The sequence below is a fragment of the Rhineura floridana genome, chromosome 11 (genome assembly GCF_030035675.1).
Source record: "Rhineura floridana isolate rRhiFlo1 chromosome 11, rRhiFlo1.hap2, whole genome shotgun sequence".
Taxonomy (NCBI): domain Eukaryota; kingdom Metazoa; phylum Chordata; class Lepidosauria; order Squamata; family Rhineuridae; genus Rhineura; species Rhineura floridana.
Genome location: NC_084490.1, coordinates 4,221,103 through 4,239,290, shown reverse-complemented (window position 1 = coordinate 4,239,290; position 18,188 = coordinate 4,221,103). Strand labels below are relative to the sequence as shown.

The window sequence follows — 18,188 nt, the reverse complement described above, 5'->3', positions numbered from 1 at the left end:
CTGATTGATTATGTGATGCTATGGCATCATCACGTTTCCGGTGTGATTACTGATTGACCAGAATTGCTTCTGAATATAGCTAATGTATATATATTGGGTTTTTTAAAAAAAAAATGGTGTAAGAGTTGCAGTTTAGGAAAAAGAAGCAACTATCAAGCATGTCAGCAGAGGGGGCTTGTGACTTCCCCAAACACTCCCATGCCCTCCAATTGCTGTGGGCCATAGCTCAGCGGCACAGCACCTGCTCTGCGTGCAAGAGGTCCCAGGTTCAGTCCCTCACATCTGGGAAAACCTCATGCCAGAAACCCTGAGAGCTGCTGCCAGTCAGTGCCAAGGGACCAACGGCCTAACTCAGCAAGAGGCAGCTTCCTCAATTCCTTTCTAATTTTTGTTGGTGAAAATTCCCCCCTTTCTTCCTTTGCTTGTCTTTTCATCTGCTTCACCTTTATTCTCTCACTCTGCCCACCAAGAGAAGCTCTAACACATCCTAGGCATGCTGCTGCCTTCCAAAATCTCTCTGGATGCATCTTTCATTATGGGAGGTCGCGGCCACCCATGATGGAGAGACAGGTTGTCAGTTTGGGGGCCTCCTTTCCCTGCCTGCAGCTTTCAGGGAGGACTGAGGAGGAGGCAAGTATATATAAAGATAATAGATCATGCCGGAAAGCACGTGTGTGAGTTAAGGCAGTGAGAGTAAGTGGGAGGACCGTGACAACAGCTTGGAGGCACTTGGGCGTAATTAAGTAAGAAGGGAGATAAGCCGGTTCCCAGAGCAGACGTTTGCCTCACTGGTGCATCACACTTATAAGGCTTCCCGCAGCTTTTTCCAGTGTCCATTTGCCTCGATCTCCTGAGAACTCAAACGTGGGCAGGATGGAACAAACCGGCGTCTTCTCTGCCACGCCAAGGCAGCCTGTGATCTACAAAATTCAAGTGATTACTGGGCAAGGCCTCTTAACGGAGACCTTTGACTCCATCTCCATCACCTTGGTAGGGACAAACGGAGAGAGCTCCAAACAACTTCTGAGCCGCAAGGGAACCATCTGCTCTCAGGGATCGGTAAGCGTTGAGTTTTGAGGTTCAGATAGAAGGAAGGGCAGTGAGGAGAGGATGGGTTTGCCAGCTCCTGAAAGAGCAAGAACACTGCCCCATAGCAGTTACTTTTGGGGGGAAAATGCTAATAATAGCAATAGCAGCGGGTTGGGCTAGATGACCTCTAAGGCCACTTGCAACTCTATGGATTTATTATAATTAATTAATTATTTGCCTTCCACACACATTTCAAGGCAATGTACAAAATGCAATTAAAACAGCTAAATCACAGTTTCAAGCAACACAGAAAATAGCAGCAGATTTTTTTTAAAATACCAGGTAGCCACCCATGGAGCAAACCATTTCATCCAGCTGGGAAGGCTTGTCTGTGATTAAACAATAAAATCTATGTTTGAACAATACAAAACCAACAAGGCATTACTACTACTGTATAACTTGTGTGCCATTGACAAGAAGCAGTAAAACGATCGCTTTGTAACTAAAACTAATTTGCTGGAAAACTCACTTTAATACTCAGGTATAATTCTGATTTCCATGTTTCACAACATTTACCTTTTGAAACTGGATTTAAAAACTATACCAAACTCACTCATCTGACTATATAAGTAGAAGCCTGAAAGCTTTATGCTGAAGGTTTGGGAGGTGAAAAGCGGGGAACGATCTTTGTAGAGCTGCTTAGATTTGCATTTCAAATGCAAGAAATCTGCCCAAAAGTTTGAAAGTTTTTTTTTTTTAATCTAAATTGATTCCACCTTAGTTATGGCTTCTGAGACTCACTCCAGGGGCCTTTGACATGGGCACACAGGAAGGTGCTTTATACTGAGCTAGCCTGGCGGCCCATTGTCTATACTAGCTAGTAGGCTACCAGTAGCTCTCCAAGATTTCAGCTGGGCTCTCTCCCAGCCTTATCCAGAGAATGGAGATGCTGTTGGGGACTGAACCTGAGACCTTGTGCATGCAACGCAGGTGCTCTGGCACTGAGCTCTGCCTGCCTCTCTTTGGATACTTTTACACAAAACTGTAGAAGCGCATTGGACCCTCTTGCACCATGCACCTGTGTGAACATTGTTGAGCAGAAGAGAGAGATTTTTTTTTAAAGACCCTGGGTATATTCTAGCCAATTAGGGTTGCCAGGCTCAGGGCCTGAGAATGATCCTGTATCTTTAAGAGAAGAGAAAATTTAGCCAACTGCAGGTGTTCTTGCACCTCTGTAATGGGAAAAACCACAAGGTGGAATTCTCCCTTCCCCCTACACCACTTTTAAAGATACAGAAGACCTCTTGGAGGCCGGGCCTGGCAACCAAGAGGTCTTCTGTACCTTTAAAAGCAGAGCTTGGAAAAGTTACTTTTTTGAACTACAGCTCCCATCAGCCTAATCCAGTGGCCATGTTGCCTAGGGCTGATGGGAGTTGTAGTTCAAAAAAGTAACTTTTCCAAGCTCTGTAAAGTGGTGCAGGGGGAAGGGAGAATTCCACCTTGTGGTTTTTCCCATTACAGTGTTGCAAGAAAACCTGCACTTCTCCTAAAGATACAGGATCAGTCTCAGGCCCTGAGCCTGGCAACCCTATAGCCAATATAGATAGATATTCGCATTGCAGACAAAGGTAGTTGCCTCCAACCTATTCATATTAGAGCTATTGAAATCAATGGACCAAAGTTTGTTGTTGTTATGTGCCTTCAAGTCGATTGCGACTTATGGCCAGAGCTTGGAAAAGTTACTTTTTTGAACAACAACTCCCATCAGCCCAATGCAGTGGCCATGCTGGCTGGGGCTGATGGGAGTTGTAGTTTAAAAAAAGTAACGTTTCCAAGCTCTGCTTACGGCAACCCTATGAATCAGCGACCTCCAATAGCATCATGACCATTAATTTCAATGGATCTACTCTGGGTAGAAGTAACAGTAGACACAAACCGGGAACTGCAAACTTATCCTGCCATAAATAGAACACTTGCAGCCGTGCAACCGGAATAAAGTTTGGTCTTCTTGAATTGTGAAATGCAATTAATAATGCACAATCTTGTGTTGGATGAATAGGCAGGCCATGGGGGAATGGTCTGCTAAAAGGGTATTCAGATAAACCAGAGTACTGTTTTATAAAAGCGGCAGTTGGGCTGCATGGGCACAGGACATTTCTCCCTCCACTGTCAGAGGCAGCTGCTGGGGATCACAAGTGGAGAGAGTGCTCTTGCACTCAGGTCGTCCTTGTGGGCTTCCTTTTGGGACATTCGGTTGGCTACTGTGAGAAGAGGATGTTGGACTTTGTGGGCCATTGGCCTGATCCAGCAGGCTCTTCTTATGTAAGGGGATGACCCAAAGTTCCGTAAGTGAATTCAGCAACTCAGTGAGGCCTAGAAACTTGGTTGGTCTGCATATAGAGGCACATCACTTGATTATTTCTCACGCCTCAGTGATTTGATGGCTGGCAGCTGAATGTATGAAGTGACTCACAGAAACCTTAAATTATATCATGTCAGACTGTAGTCCTCTTCTCCAACTGGTAGCGACGCTCCAGATCTTGGGCAGAGAAATATCTTTCCTACTTCCTGTTGCTTGATTCTCCTCAAGGCTGGGCGATGCTGGTGATTGACTAGGGACCCTCTAAATGCAAACCATGTGCCTTGCCACTGAGCAAATGCAATGCGTCGTGTTCAAGTGATGTGAAACAATGCAGGTGAATGACCCATCTGTGGCACTTCATCTGTGAGGGATCATTGATACATTACACAACACGACCTGCAGTTGCATTCATCGAGTGGTGACTGTATGAAGTGGCTGTATGAAGCAAACCAACACTCCCATTTATACTGACTTCTGATGTTGAGCTATCCTGCAGGCATTTGGATATGTGCAGTTTTAACAGTATTATTAGTAGTGCTTGTTTTGGTAAAAAATGTGGTGCTGATACTCATACCTGGATAAAAGAAGGGAGGGTGGGAAATAAATTTAATTAATTCATTAAAAGCGTTGTGAGTGCCAGCACAAAATGGTTGCCATTGGCAGGAAAAAAAGAGGTGGCAATATTGCACACTAGTGAGTTCCATCAACAACAACAATACAGGCTGGCCCCGCTTTACAGTGCTTCGCTTTACAGCGATTCACTAATGCGGCGGCTTTCAATTAGGGAAAGTCCCCACATTAAGGCGCTTGTTCCGCTTTTACAGCGTTTTTTCCCCATAGTGTGCCATTTTGATGTCATTTTTGCGCGACACACCCCATTATCATCAATGGGTTCCACTTTACAGCGATTTCTGCTTTACAGCGGCAGTCCAGAACGGAACCTGCCGTATAGGTGGGGCCCGACTGTAATAAAATGTATCCAATGTTAGGCCCTATCAGCACTATTTAAAGCAGTGTAATATCATTTTGAACAGTCATGGCTTCCCCCAAAGAGTCCTGGGAAATGTCATTTGTAAGGATGCTGAGAGGTACAATTTCCAGAATTCCTCTAGAACGAAGAAGGATTGATTGTTAAACCACTCTGAGAATTGTAGCTCTGTGCAGGTTTTCTTGCAACACTGTAATGAGCTCCTAGCAACTCTTGGCACCCTTAACAAACAACGGTTCCCAGGATGCTTTGGAGGAAGCCAGGACTGTTTAAAATGATACAACACTGCTTTAAATGTATAGTGCAGATGGAGCCTAAGTCCTACGCGGAATAAACCCACAGAAATTAATGGACATGACTAAGTTAGGACAGGTCTACTCTGACTAGCACTTAGGTATGAGAGATACAACCTAACTTCATAACTTCTTAAAATATGCATCTAATAGTTGGATATAGTTTTAGAATTCTACCTGATTGCCCTTTGTTCCAAACTGAATTTGTGATGGGAAAAGGGTCTCTGAAAATAGAATTAAAATCCACATTTTTATTTATTTATTTATTTATTATTTGATTTATATCCTGGCCCTTCCTCCCAGCAGGAGCCCAGGGCGGCAAACGGAAACACCAAAAACGCTTTAAAACATTATAAAAAGACCTTAAAATACATTAAAACAAAATAACATTAAAAACATTTTTAAAAAGCTTTAAAAACATATTTAAAAACAAAAAAGGGTTAAAAGCATATTATTAAAAACATTTGAAATTAACGTTTGTATTTTGGACAACTGACAACTGAAATGCTTTTGTAGGGCTGTCAACAATCTGGCATTTAACCAATTAAGAGACTGAAGAGGCCCTTGAAGTATACCATATCTTCAAATGGGATTAAGACCCGCCACCATTCACTGCCAGAAGTTCACCCAATATTTTAATAGAGGGTGAAATTGCTGTGCTGTTTCAGTGTATATTGAAGCAGTTGCAAAGGCTTCCTGCCCATCTCATTAGAGGCACTAATTTTCTCAGCACTGCTAAGCTGATTGTGTTATCACCAATTATTGCTTTTGTGAAGAGTCAGTGTTTACCTTGCATACTTTCAAGCTTTAATTGAATTGTCACAGACTATATGTTTTGCATTTCATTGCTATTTAACTCTCACTGAGTTATTGCACTTCATGCATCTGATTTTGTGTACTCTAGTCTTGGACTCCTTTTGTTGTTGCAAGATTTGGTTGCAGATATCAAAAAGAGGCTCAGAGAGATACACATGCAGTATACAGTTCTTGTAAACTATGTGTGTGTGTATTGGGGAAAAGCTTGTTTAACTAGAGATAAATAAACATATGCAAATGAATGATTTCGGCTGCATATGGACCATACATTTAAAATTTATTTATTTTATTTATGTATTAAATTTATTAGTCGCCCATCTGGCTGGTTGTCCAGCCACTCTGGGCGACTTACAAGATAAAAAACAATACATTAAAACATTAAAATTTAAAACCATAACAGTAAAAACCTAACCCACCCCAAAAGCCTGCCTGAAGAGCCAGGTCTTCAAGGCCTGGTGGAAGCTCTTCATAGAAGGGACATGGCGGAGATCATTTGGGAGAGAGTTCCACAGGGTGGGGGCCACTATTGAAAAAGCCCTCTCTCTAGTCCTCACCAGTCTAGCTGTTTTAACCGGTGGGATCGAGAAAACACATTCCTTCTCCCCCCCCCCCGAAGCCTGGGAACTGTAGTTTACCCCTCCCAGAGCTACAATTCCCTGCACCCTTAACAAACTACAGTTCCCAGGATTCTTTTTTTTTCAGGAGGATAATATGCTTTAAATATACTTTAAACGTTAAGCATGTATGGAGCCCTTGATGGCAGAAATCAGGAGCATTTCAGTATAAACTAAAGCCAAGGTGGCAACCCTTAAGATCGTTGAGCCTGATTATCAGGGATTTGTATCCACTTTGCTGAACTTTGCCAGTGAGTCACGGCTGCTTCTGTACCTGTTGCATTGATGGGAACTTGCTCTGTGTGGGTTTAATCAGGATGCATAACTTTAATACTAATGAACTAAACTATATAAATCTGGAGATCTCTGATCTCTTATCCTGCTGTGCAAAAAGCCTGCTTTGATGTTCACTGGCCACGTGAGCCAAGCAGTGTTGCGCAAACACAGGTCTCATGGACACTAGTCGATGTAGGTGTGTGGCTGCTGATGTGTGTCTGATGACTTGTGGTACCATGGAATGCTCACCAACATTCCGGCTGTAACGCAGAATGTTGATGGAGCACAATTGCTGTAAAGAAAGTGAACATCATGTAGAGCTAGGTATGTCACTGAAGGGCAGAAAGAGCTGTGTGCTATGAACAGGTAAGGGAGGTTTAGAGCTCGGGAGCACTGCGGGTCCGGTAATTAACTGAGCAGGAAGCTGTTGGTGCAGCTTGCTTGCTTGCTTGCTTTATTTATTTATTTACATCCTGCCCTTTCTGAGCCCAGGATGGCAAATATATCAGCAAAAAACCACTGAACAACAGGAAAAAGAAAAGCCTTTTCAAAACAGTTTAAAACATTCTAAAACACAGTCACAGTTATCAGCAGTGATCCTCTCGTCCTCAGGAACAGTCTCCAGCCACCAAATGCCTGGGTAAACAGAAATGTTTCAAATTCTTCCTGAAAGACAATAGCAATGGAGACAGACTCACCTCACTGGGGAGGGTGTTCCACAAATAGGGAACCACCACTGAAAAAGCCCTATTACAGGTCAGTGCTGCTAACCCACAAGCAGTGCGATTTTCATGTAGCAGTTTGAACCAGACTTTCATATATTTGACTGTATGTCTCATAGGCTGCATACAAACTCATACATTTAAAGCACATCCCCCCAAAAGCATCATGGGAATTGTAGTTTTACTCCTCACAGAGCTGCACTTCTGCACCTTTAATGAACTACAGTTCCCAAGATTATTGGGGCTGGGGAAAGTGCTTTAAATGTGTGGCTGGTGTGTGAGCTGACTTGGTTATTTCCAATTTCATGTACTGGATTTTTTTTTTTTATCTTGTGCTTCGTCCAAGCAGGTTCAGGGCAGCATACATGGATTTCCTCCCCACCCCCCATTTTACTATCACAACAACCCTATGAGTTTGGTTTGCCTGAGAGAAAGTTAAGGTCCAAGGCCAGCCACTAAGCTTTGTGGCAGAGCAGGGGGTAGAACCTGGGTCTTTCCAATCTAAGGGCTGGCCCGAGGCATATGATGCATGAAAACACCACACACACACATACACTAAGTCAGGGTGCATAGGACCCAAGGCCAACCAAGTTATATTGGCAGGTGAGGCAGAAAACGTCAGAAGCACCTTCTCCCCATCTCTGCCAATGCAATAATAACAAACTGAATATCTGAAGAATTTGACACCCACCCTCACTGATGAGACACGTGCCTTACTTTGCCTAATAGTAGGACTGGCCCTGTCCAATCTTCACTCACCACTCTACCTATGACTCTGCACTGGTTCATGATAAATGCTTTAATGCTGGGATGTGGTTAACCCAGTTTAGCAAGCAATTTGTCTGAGGCTGCATACCCTCCATACTTTTAAAGCACATCCCTACCCTGGAAAAGAATCCTGGGAACTGTAGGTTGTTAAGGGTGATGGGCATTGTAGCTCTGTGATTTATTTTTGCTTGTTTGTTTGTTTATATCCCGCCCTTCCTCCCAGTAGGAGACCAGGGAGGCAAACAAAACCACGAAAAACACTCTAAAACATATTTAAAAAACAGACTTTGAAGTATATTAAAACAAAACATCTTTAAAACATATTAAAAATATATTTAAAAACAACTTTTTAAAAAACTTTAACAACATGTTGAAAAGCAATTCCAACATAGATGCAGACTGGATAAACTACAATTCCCATAATTTTTTGGGGGGGGAATGTGCTTTAAATGTATGGTAGGAAGTAGCTCAGTGGCAGAGTACCTGCCTTTCCCACAGACAGTCTCAGCAGGTAAGGCTGGGAGAGACCCCCTGTTGGAAACCCTGAAGAGCTGCTGCCAGTCATTGTAGACAATACTGAGCTAAATGGACCAATGGTCTGACTCAGTATAAGCCAGCTTGCTGTGTTTCTGTGTGCATATGCAGCCAGTTTGATTTAACCATAAATCTGGTTGTTTTTTCACACACACACAGAGCTGTCTCACAACAGGAAGAAATTCAACAGGTGCATTTCTCAATTCTGAGAAAATAGCCCCTGTTTCAGCCTGTTTTTCCAGTCATTAATAGCAGAATATTTTTTTTTAAATGTGGCTTCTCTGAGGCTGCTCAGTTGCATTTTTGGTTTACCTCGGCACTTACCTCCGTGAGGAGAAGCCAGAAGCCATCCACGCTTGAATTTCCTGCATGTGTTTTAACCACATGTCGTTCCAGTGGCACGTACAGCCTGGCCTGGAATCTGAGGGAATGTAATGGGAAGATGAGGCATTGCTAGGTGGCACCAGGAAGGGGCAGTGAAAGGGCATCCTCAGCACCTCCTTAGAATTGACTCATAGCTGCACTTCAGTGACTGTCCTTGTATCAGTTTTGCTAATGTACATGCACCGAAGAACGTGTAGGATGTAAGAACTATGAAATGGAAATGGACTGCCTTCAAGTCAATCCCGATTTATGGCTACCGTATGAATAGGCTTGCATTGGCTGCCTGTATGTTTCTGAGCTCGATTCAAGGTGCTGGTTTTAACCTATAAAGCCTTACACGGCTTGGGACCACAATGCCTGATGGAACGCCTCTCCCGACATGAACCCACCTGTACATTATGCTCAACATCAAAGGCCCTCCTCCGGGTGCCTACTCTGAGGGAGCTCGGAGGACGGCAACAAGGAAGAGGGCCTTCTCAGTGGTGGCCCCCAAATTATGGAATGATCTCTCTGACAAGGTGGGCCTGGCACCAACACTGTTATCTTTTCGGCGCCAGGTCAAGACTTTCCTCTTCTCCCAGGCATTTTAGCATGTGTTTTTAAATTGCTTTTTAAAAATGTGTTTTTATATTTGTATATTTGTTTTTAATGTTTTAATTGTTGTAATCCACCCAGACAGCTTCAGCTATGGGGCGGTATACAAATGTAATAAATAAATAAATAATAAATAAATTCATGGTAAACGGTATTCAGAGGGGGTTTCCCATTGCCTGAGGCTAGTCCTCCCCAGCTGGCCAGGGCCTGCTCAGCTTGCCACAGCTGCACAAGCCAGCCCCTTCCTTGTCTGCAACTGCCAGCTGGGGGGCAACTGGGCTCCTTGGGACTCTGCAGCTTGCCCAGGGCTGCACAGGTGGCAGAGCACGTAACCCCTGAGCCACTCACTGTGGGGATGATCTTTAGCTGGCCCTTTACACCCAGGAGACACAAGTGGGGATTTGAACTCACAGACTCTGGACTCCTAGCCAGGCTCTCCTCCCTGCTGTGCTATACCATCCCTGTAACAACTATAATAGCTCGAAAATGATTTACATCAGGGACAGGGAAACTCTGGCCCTCGGGAGGTCATTGGGAGGGACTCTAACCCCCATCAGCCCCAGCTAGCATGGCCAATGGTCAGGGGGACTGATGGGATTTGTAGTCCAGCAACATCTGGAGGGCCACAGGTTCCCTTTTCCTGATTTACAGCCTAGCCTTTGCTTCATTTTGATGGCCTGGGGCCAGCCAGCATCTCTGTCTAATCTACCTCACAAGGTTGTTGTGAGGATGAAATGGGGAGAGACAGAGCCACGTACACCCCCTTGGAAGCTAATTTAAATGAGGCAGGTCCATCTAACTCAGTTGACTACTCTGAGATGCCAGGAACAGAACCTGCGACCTTCTGCATGCAAAGCAGATTCTCTACCACCACTGACCTGCAGCCTCTCACCTAAAAACAAAGATTCTAGTGCTCATAGTACTGGGAGGGGGGGGAAGCTGAATTAAATATCTTAGTCTGCATCTGTGTTGGAATTGTTTTTGTTTTTGTTTTAAGATGTTTTTAGTGTTTATTGCTTGATCCCTTGCCCTCCCCCCCTACTCCTTCTGGGAGGAAGGGCAGTATATTACCTTAATAAATAAATAAAATAGGAACATGGGTGTGTATGAGCCTGTTATGTGCCTTCAAGTCGATTACGAGTTATGGCTACCCTATGAATCAGTGACCTCCAATAGCATCTGTCATGAACCACCCTGCTCAGATCTTGTAAGTTCAGGACTGAGGCTTCCTTTATGGAATCAATCCGTCTCTTGTTTGGCCTTCCTCTTTTTCTACTTCCTTCTGTTTTTCCCAGCATTATTATCTTTTCTAATGAATCAGGTCTTCTCATTATGTGTCTGAAATATGATAACCTCAGTTTCATCATTTTAGCTTCTAGTGATAGTTCTGGTTTAATTTGTTCTAACACCCAATTATTTGTCTTTTTCGCAGTCCATGGTATGTGCAAAGCTCTCTTCCAACACCACATTTCAAATGAGTTGATTTTTCTCTTATCCACTTTTTTCACTGTCCAACTTTCACATCCATAGGAAGATGGGAAGCTGCCTTGTACTGAGTCAGACTACAAGTCCATCTAGCTCAGTGTTGTCTGCACTGACTTGCAGCAGCTCTCCAGGGTTTCAGGCAGAGGAGATCACTCCCAGTCTGATCTGGAGATGCCAGGGTTGAACCTGGGGACTTCTGCATACAAGGCAGAGGCTCTGCTACTGAACTATGGCCCTTCCTCAATATTTTGAGGTAAACCTCAAGTCCTGAGTTTTGATTAAAGTGTCCCCTTTCCAGATTGTCCCAGTAATTGGAATGTTTTGCGTCATGCTGAGTGTGGCGTAAAACATAACCTTTCTCTGTTGTGTGGAAGTAGTGTTAAGTTGGGAGTTCATGTTCCTCTTTTTGAGGGGAACATGTACAGATGTTCCATTTTCATACCTTTCTTCTAGAATGTTTCTAGTAATCAGAGTGTCTTACCGTGTGGGTGTATGAGTGCCAGCTCTCTGAGTGGCACGGAAGGTGCTTTTGAAGTCCCCTAACTTTGAAGAAGGGTCGCCAAATGTTCCTGGTCCAGATTCTTTCAGCAATCAGCTAATAAATTTGAATGATTTATTAAATCCTACACTAATGCACTGTGATTGCATCAATGGTTTTTGCAAAATATACTCACAAAAAAAAAACACCCCCAAAACACCAGTGTGGAAGGGCCCCAGAGGAAAAGTAATGTCCTCTGTTAAAGTCAAGAGCACAGTTTCTGTTTCTGACAGCACCGCAGGTTATAATAGGGTTATAGAGTTGTTGTTGTTGTTGTTATTTTGTTTGTTGTTATATGCCTTCAAGTCGGTTATGAGTTATGGCAACCCTATGAATCTTTTTTGGATATATTCATAGGGTTTTCATGGTAAGAGGTATTCAGAGGTGGTTGACCATTGCCTTCCTCTAAGCCTATGGCACCCGGTATTCCCAGGTGTTCTCCCATCCAAGTACTCACCAGGCCTGACCCTGCTTAGCTTCCGAGATCAGGTGTGTTCAGGGTAGGATGGCCATATTATTATTATTATTATTATATAAACGTTGGATAGCATTTTAGGCTTCAATCCTAACTCCATTTACCTGGGAATAAGCCCCACTGAATTCAGCAGGACTAGAAGTGATTTGGTTAGGATTAGGCTGTTAGTCCCCCAGCACTATTGCCTCAGAGTCCTGGGCGAGGAGACCTGCAATGGGTTTCAGTGGGTGGACTCCTTCTCCCACCACCACCATCCTGTGTTTGGGATGCAGCCAAAACTCTTTCTTCTCCCCCCCCAAACAGGTGGAGGAGCAGGAGGTTCCCTGTGACCATGACTTGGGCCCGATCCTGCTTATTCGCCTGCATAAGGACCCGTACTCCTTCTTCCCCGAGAGCAGCTGGTTCTGCAATGCTGTCCAGGTGACATCTCCCCAGGGGGAGGTCTATCACTTCCCCTGCTACCAGTGGATCAAGGGTTATTGCACCGTGCCCTTCAGAGAAGGAACAGGTAAGCATCCCCCCCTCCCATGCCCCCAGGAATGTCCAGGCACACATTGAAGATATTTTGGTTTAAATCCCAACATTTGAACCCCAAACTCTTTAATTTAGGTTTGTTTGTTTGTTTGTTTCATTCTTACTTTACTCTCAGGGCCTCATGGCAAAATGTAAGGTTCTATCTTTTCCTCCCCCTTCCCCCCTGCATTTTATGCTCACAACCACCCTGTGAGGTGGGCAAGGCTGAGAGACTAGCCCAAGGTTGCTTACTGAGCGTTGCTGCTTGAGAAGGGATTTGGAGTTCCAAAAGTCTAGTCTAATATCCTGACCCAGCCTTCCCCAACCTGCTGCCCTCCAGATAATTTGGATCACAACTCCCATCAGACCCAGCAAGCACGGCTGTGCTACCCACAGGCCCCGCATCACGCAGCTGTGCTGACTGGGGTTGATGGGAGTTGTTGTCCAGCAACATTTGGAGGGCACCAGGTTGGCAAACGCTGCTCTAGCCACTGCACCATACCGGCTCTCAGAGAGACATGACATCATCATCTAGTCCAGCCTCTTGTTCTCACAGTGGCCAACCAGGTGCCCCTGTGGGAAGCCCAAAAGCAGGACTTGAGCGCAACAGCTGCGGTCCTCACCTGTGGTCCCCAGCAGCTGCTGTTCCTGGGTGCACAGTGAAAGGAGAACCTGGCCGACATGGCTAGTAGCTTTTAATAGACTTTATCCACAAGAATGAGTATGAATAAGCAGCAAAAGCTTGGAGGGAAAGTGTCAGTCAGGCCGAAGCTCAAAATAATCTTAGGCAGGGGGCTGGCTCTACCTTTAGGCAGAGTGAGGCAGTCCCCTCAGGTGGGCAGATGCTGGGATGTTAGGAAGCATAGAAAGCTACCTTATTCCAAATCAGACCATTGGCACGTCTAGTTCGGTATTGGCTACACTGGCTGGCAGTGGCTCTCCAAGACCTCAGGCAGGGGCAGAGCTTGGAAAAGTTACTTTTTTAAACTACAACCCCCATCAGCCCCAGCCAGCATGGCCACTGGATTGGGCTGATGGGAGTTGTAGTTCAAAAAAAGTAACGTTTCTACGCTCTGGGCAGGGGACAGGTTGGGGAGGGCAGCAGCCCCTCCTGCCATTCCTGTTAAGCTCCCTGGTTGTTCCCCTCAGATGGAAAGCAGAGCTGTGGGTGCCATGTGACCTCCCCCCAAAAAACTAGACTGTGGCCCCCACATGGAATGAAGGAGGCTGTTCTGTCTCCGTTCTTGAGGGAAAAGTCAACTTCCAATCTGTTCTGCTTCTGTGTGAGGAATGGCAGGAAGGGCGCCATCTTGTCCAGTGCCTCAGGCAGTGAAATGACTGGAGCCAGCCCTGAGCTTAGGTTGCCAGATATGTTAAAAATCATGCAAAAAAGAGGTGGGTTATTCAGAGCAAGAGGAAGAAAGAGGTTATATTAGATCCAGTGCATGGGGAAAACCCACTCACCTCCTATTTTGCCTCAATTTTCTGGCCGCAAGTATCCAAAACTGGTCACGTTATGTTGGCATCTGAGGTAGAAAATCCCTCAAGTGCCTCTCCCCATCTCCCTGGTTATGAAAACACTACAATTATAAATTAGATAGCTAACCATTTGCTGCCCATACATGACAACCCAAAGTGGCCGCCTGATGTGGCTGCCACACTTCTTCCTCTTCCTCTTCTTCTTCCCTTCATCACAAGGACCCAGAGCAGACCACACCAATGCAAAATATAAAATACAGTATTAAAAACAGTTTAAAACAAATTACAATCACAACTAGAGTGGGTCCTAAATATATATATATATATATTTAAAGTGTCAAAGGCCAAAGTGAAGACTCTCTCTAATGATAGGGCCGGCCCTACGTTTTGGTCTGATCCCATAAGACTCTCCCTATGTCCCTGAGGAAATGTGGGAAGGGGGCAAATGCTAAAAAAGGGAGAGCCAGAGGGTGTAAAAACCACATAACACATTTCTTCCTTTCGCTTAAAGCCAAAACTCCTTCAGACGATACTCACGATCTCCAGCAGAAGCACCGCCGTGAGGAGCTGGTGCTGAGGCACAGAAAATATGGGTGAGTTCTGGGAAACAAATTGACCGAGTGGCATTTGTGCTGCTGCTGTTTTTTCTGCAAGGCAATCTCTTTCCTTGGCTGGAATATCCAGATATCCTCATCTGGTTCAGTTTCATCAAACCATTTTGCAGGTTGGTCATTATTATATATATTCGCATTTCAAAACCAAATACCCAGAAGAGTCTTTACATCAGGGTTGAGGAATCTTTTTCAGCCTTCCCATCTGGGGGAGGAGGACACGTGTCAGTGGGAAGTGGGAGGCGAAAATGGTGTGAGTAATGAATATAAATTTTGCCATTGGTGAGTTTCTATGCACCTCTCCCTCACACACTCCTCTTTATCCCCTGCCAAAGCAAGCAAGAGGTATTATCAGCGCACACAGACTCATTCCAGCAAAAACACTTGAAGACTGTGCAAAGCACGGTCAGTGAGGGATGTGGCCTGGATGGGATGGTTGCGGAGAGTGCCAAGGGTCAAACAGAGAGTTTCCCTACCCCTGCCTTACATGATGACATTGGGAATGAGCCAAATGAAGCCACAGCATCAGCCATCAGGACATTTATCGTACAATTCCTGCAAGGCCACAGGTTCCTCGTCCCTGATTTATCCCACATATATATGCATGCCTACGGAGAAGTTAAGTCTTATCATGTTCAGTGGAGTTTCCTCCAAGGTAAGTGTTATATAGTAGCCTTTCCCACCCTTTGGGTGTCTAGATGTTGCTGGACTACAGTTCCCATAATTCCTGACCATTGGCCATGCTGGCTGGGGCTGATGGGAGTCCAGCAACATCGGCAGACTAAGGATGGGAAGTTCTGTCAATTTTGGTTCTCACTGTTGCTCATTTTTCCAATCCTAAATTTAATTCTCCATATCTCTGCAGCAATTAAAAAAAAAAACTCATGAAAATTCCCCAGCATTTTAGTGCGAATTTCTCCTAATGAACACATTTTTGTAGGCAGTTTTTATTAATGTACATATTTTTGCAAGCAATTTCTCATCATATAATGCAATTTTGTATATTATTTTCACTCATAGATTCATTTTTATGCACACTTTCTCCTAACGTATGCATTCTTGTAAACATTGGTTGGCGACCTGCACTGAAAAATTTGAATTAAGTGTGAATTTCAAAGGCTGGCTGTGTTATGGTTCCCATATTGTTTTGGGAAGTGCAGATTTGAAAGACTGGGCTTCACATGCAAACTGAATCAACTTTCTTACCCATGCCTACTAGGGACCCAAAGGTTGGGAAAGCCTGCTTTATAGGGTAGCTCAGACCATCTCTCTCTCTCTCTCTCAATTTCTTTGCTCAGGTGGAAGGAATATCTCCCTGGAATTCCATACTGTGTTGATGTTGACACGGCTGGGACGTTAGAGGACGACGTCCAGTACTCTTTCCCCAAATCCACTGCCTTTTTCGGGCGTGGGCTGACCTCGTAAGTCTTGGGTACCAAGCAAGCATTTCTCCAGGTGGGAGGAAGGTGATCACTTCACACAACGAGGGAGGCCTTGGACAGCTCCATGAAAGTTTGTACCAAAAACCTGGAGCAGATTTATTTATTTACTACATTTATACCCTGCCTTTCTTTCCATGATAGAAACCCAAGGCGGCTTACATATAGTTCCCAAGCGGTCTCCCACCAAGGCACTGACCAGACCTGACTGACCTCATGTGCCTTCAGACCATAGCCTGGGACCAAAAACATCACATCAAATCATTCCAGGGATATGGGGGATGGGGAATGTGTGGCCCTGCAGATGTTTTTGCACTTCATCTCCTGTCAGCCCTTGACCAGCATGGCCAATGGTCAGTGTCATGCCCTTGACCCCCACAGGCTGTCAAGGGTGCGTGCTTCAGACTCAACTCCCCCACCTGGGCAATTGATCTGGAACCCAATACCCCCCTTGCCAAGGCTGTGCAAATCAACACCAACCCTGCAAGGTAGAAGATAGGTTGCCACCACCCCTTCAACTGGTTCCACTCTGAGTTAGGGGAAACCCAGAGCCCAGATATAGGTAAACCAAGGATTCCTAAGGACAAGAGCCAAACAAGCACTCCTTGTCCAGAAGCCTCTGGTAAAGCCAAAATACACTCCTTTCTTTCTGGTAGTTATGGTCAGTGGTCAAGGTGCTGGATTCAGAACCAAATTGGTCTCACTCAATGAACACACAAGGATAATAAGAAGTAGCTTTATTAAAAATATAGGTGCACATTTAATAGCAGCAAAACAATTCCTCAAAACCACACCCAACCAGGGGTTTAGGTATAACACAAGGGAGTTCAAAACACAACAGAAAATAATAAACTAACTAGCCTGTTCTACTTACTGAAGAGATAGTTGTTGGTAAATCTCATATCTCCTCAGAGAGAATAGCATCAGGATAGTAAGAAGCAGTGGAACCCCACATGGACAACCAAGGGCACGTCCAGGGAACATTCAAGAGAACGTCCAGGGGAACAAAAGCTATGGATTTCATCCCCTATACTTCAGGAAAAAGCCCCAGCAACGGTTAAGAACATAAGAACATAAGAACAGCCTGTTGGTTCAGGCCAGTGGCCCATCTAGTCCAGCATCCTGTTCTCACAGTGGCCAACCAGGTGCCTGGGGGAAGCCCGCAAGCAGGACCCGAGTGCAAGAACACTCTCCCCTCCTGAGGCTTCCGGCAACTGGTTTTCAGAAGCATACTGCCTCTGACTAGGGTGGCAGAGCACAGTCACCATGGCTAGTAGCCACCGATAGCCCTGTCCTCCATGAATTTGTCTAATCTTCTTTTAAAGCCATCCAAGCTGGTGGCCATTACTGCATCTTGTGGGAGCAAATTCCACAGTTTGACTATGCGCTGAGTAAAGAAGTACTTCCTTTTGTCTGTCCTGAATCTTCCAACATTCAGCTTCTTTGAATGTCCACAAGTTCTAGTATTATGAGAGAGGGAGAAAAACTTTTCTCTATCCACTTTCTCAATGCCATGCATAATTTTATACACTTCTATCATGTCTCCTCTGACCTGCCTTTTCTCTAAACTAAAAAGCCCCAAATGCTGCAACCTTTCCTCATAAGGGAGTCGCTCCATCCCCTTGATCCTTCTGGTTGCCCTCTTCTGAACCTTTTCCAACTCTATAATATCCTTTTTGAGATGAGGAGACCAGAACTGTACACAGTATTCCAAATGCGGCCGCACCATAGATTTATACAACGGCATTATGATATTGGCTGTTTTATTTTCAATACCTTTCCTAATTATCCCTAGCATGGAATTTGCCTTTTTCACAGATGCCGCACACTGGGTCGACATTTTCATCGTGCTGTCCACTACAACCCCGAGGTCTCTCTCCTGGTCGGTCACCGCCAGTTCAGACCCCATGAGCGTATATGTGAAATTCAGATTTTTTGCTCCAATATGCATAATTTTACACTTGTTTATATTGAATTGCATTTGCCATTTTTCCGCCCATTCACTCAGTTTGGAGAGGTCTTTTTGGAGCTCTTCGCAATCCCTTTTTGTTTTAACAACCCTGAACAATTTAGTGTCGTCAGCAAACTTGGCCACTTCACTGCTGACTCCTAATTCTAGGTCATCAATGAACAAATTGAAAAGTACAGGTCCCAATACCAATCCTTGAGGGACTCCACTTTCTACAGCCCTCCATTGGGAGAACTGTCCGTTTATTCCTACTCTCTGCTTTCTGCTTCTTAACCAATCCCTTATACACAAGAGGATCT

At 44.7% G+C, this 18,188-nt stretch overlaps 1 protein-coding gene and 1 pseudogene across 1 annotated transcript in view; one reads left to right on the top strand and one right to left on the bottom strand.

The window, feature by feature from the left end:
• The first annotated feature begins 771 nt into the window (after positions 1–771).
• The window catches only part of LOC133366289 (hydroperoxide isomerase ALOXE3-like), a 39,747-nt gene continuing 22,330 nt past the window's right edge, over positions 772–18,188 (top strand). The window contains exons 1-4 of the mRNA XM_061589233.1: positions 772–1,059; positions 12,182–12,386; positions 14,382–14,463; positions 15,780–15,902. Of these exons, the coding sequence (XP_061445217.1) occupies positions 874–1,059; positions 12,182–12,386; positions 14,382–14,463; positions 15,780–15,902 (596 nt within the window). The 5' untranslated portion in view covers positions 772–873. The remainder of the gene's footprint in view (positions 1,060–12,181; positions 12,387–14,381; positions 14,464–15,779; positions 15,903–18,188) is intronic.
• LOC133368102 (5S ribosomal RNA) lies at positions 11,812–11,920 on the bottom strand (annotated as a pseudogene).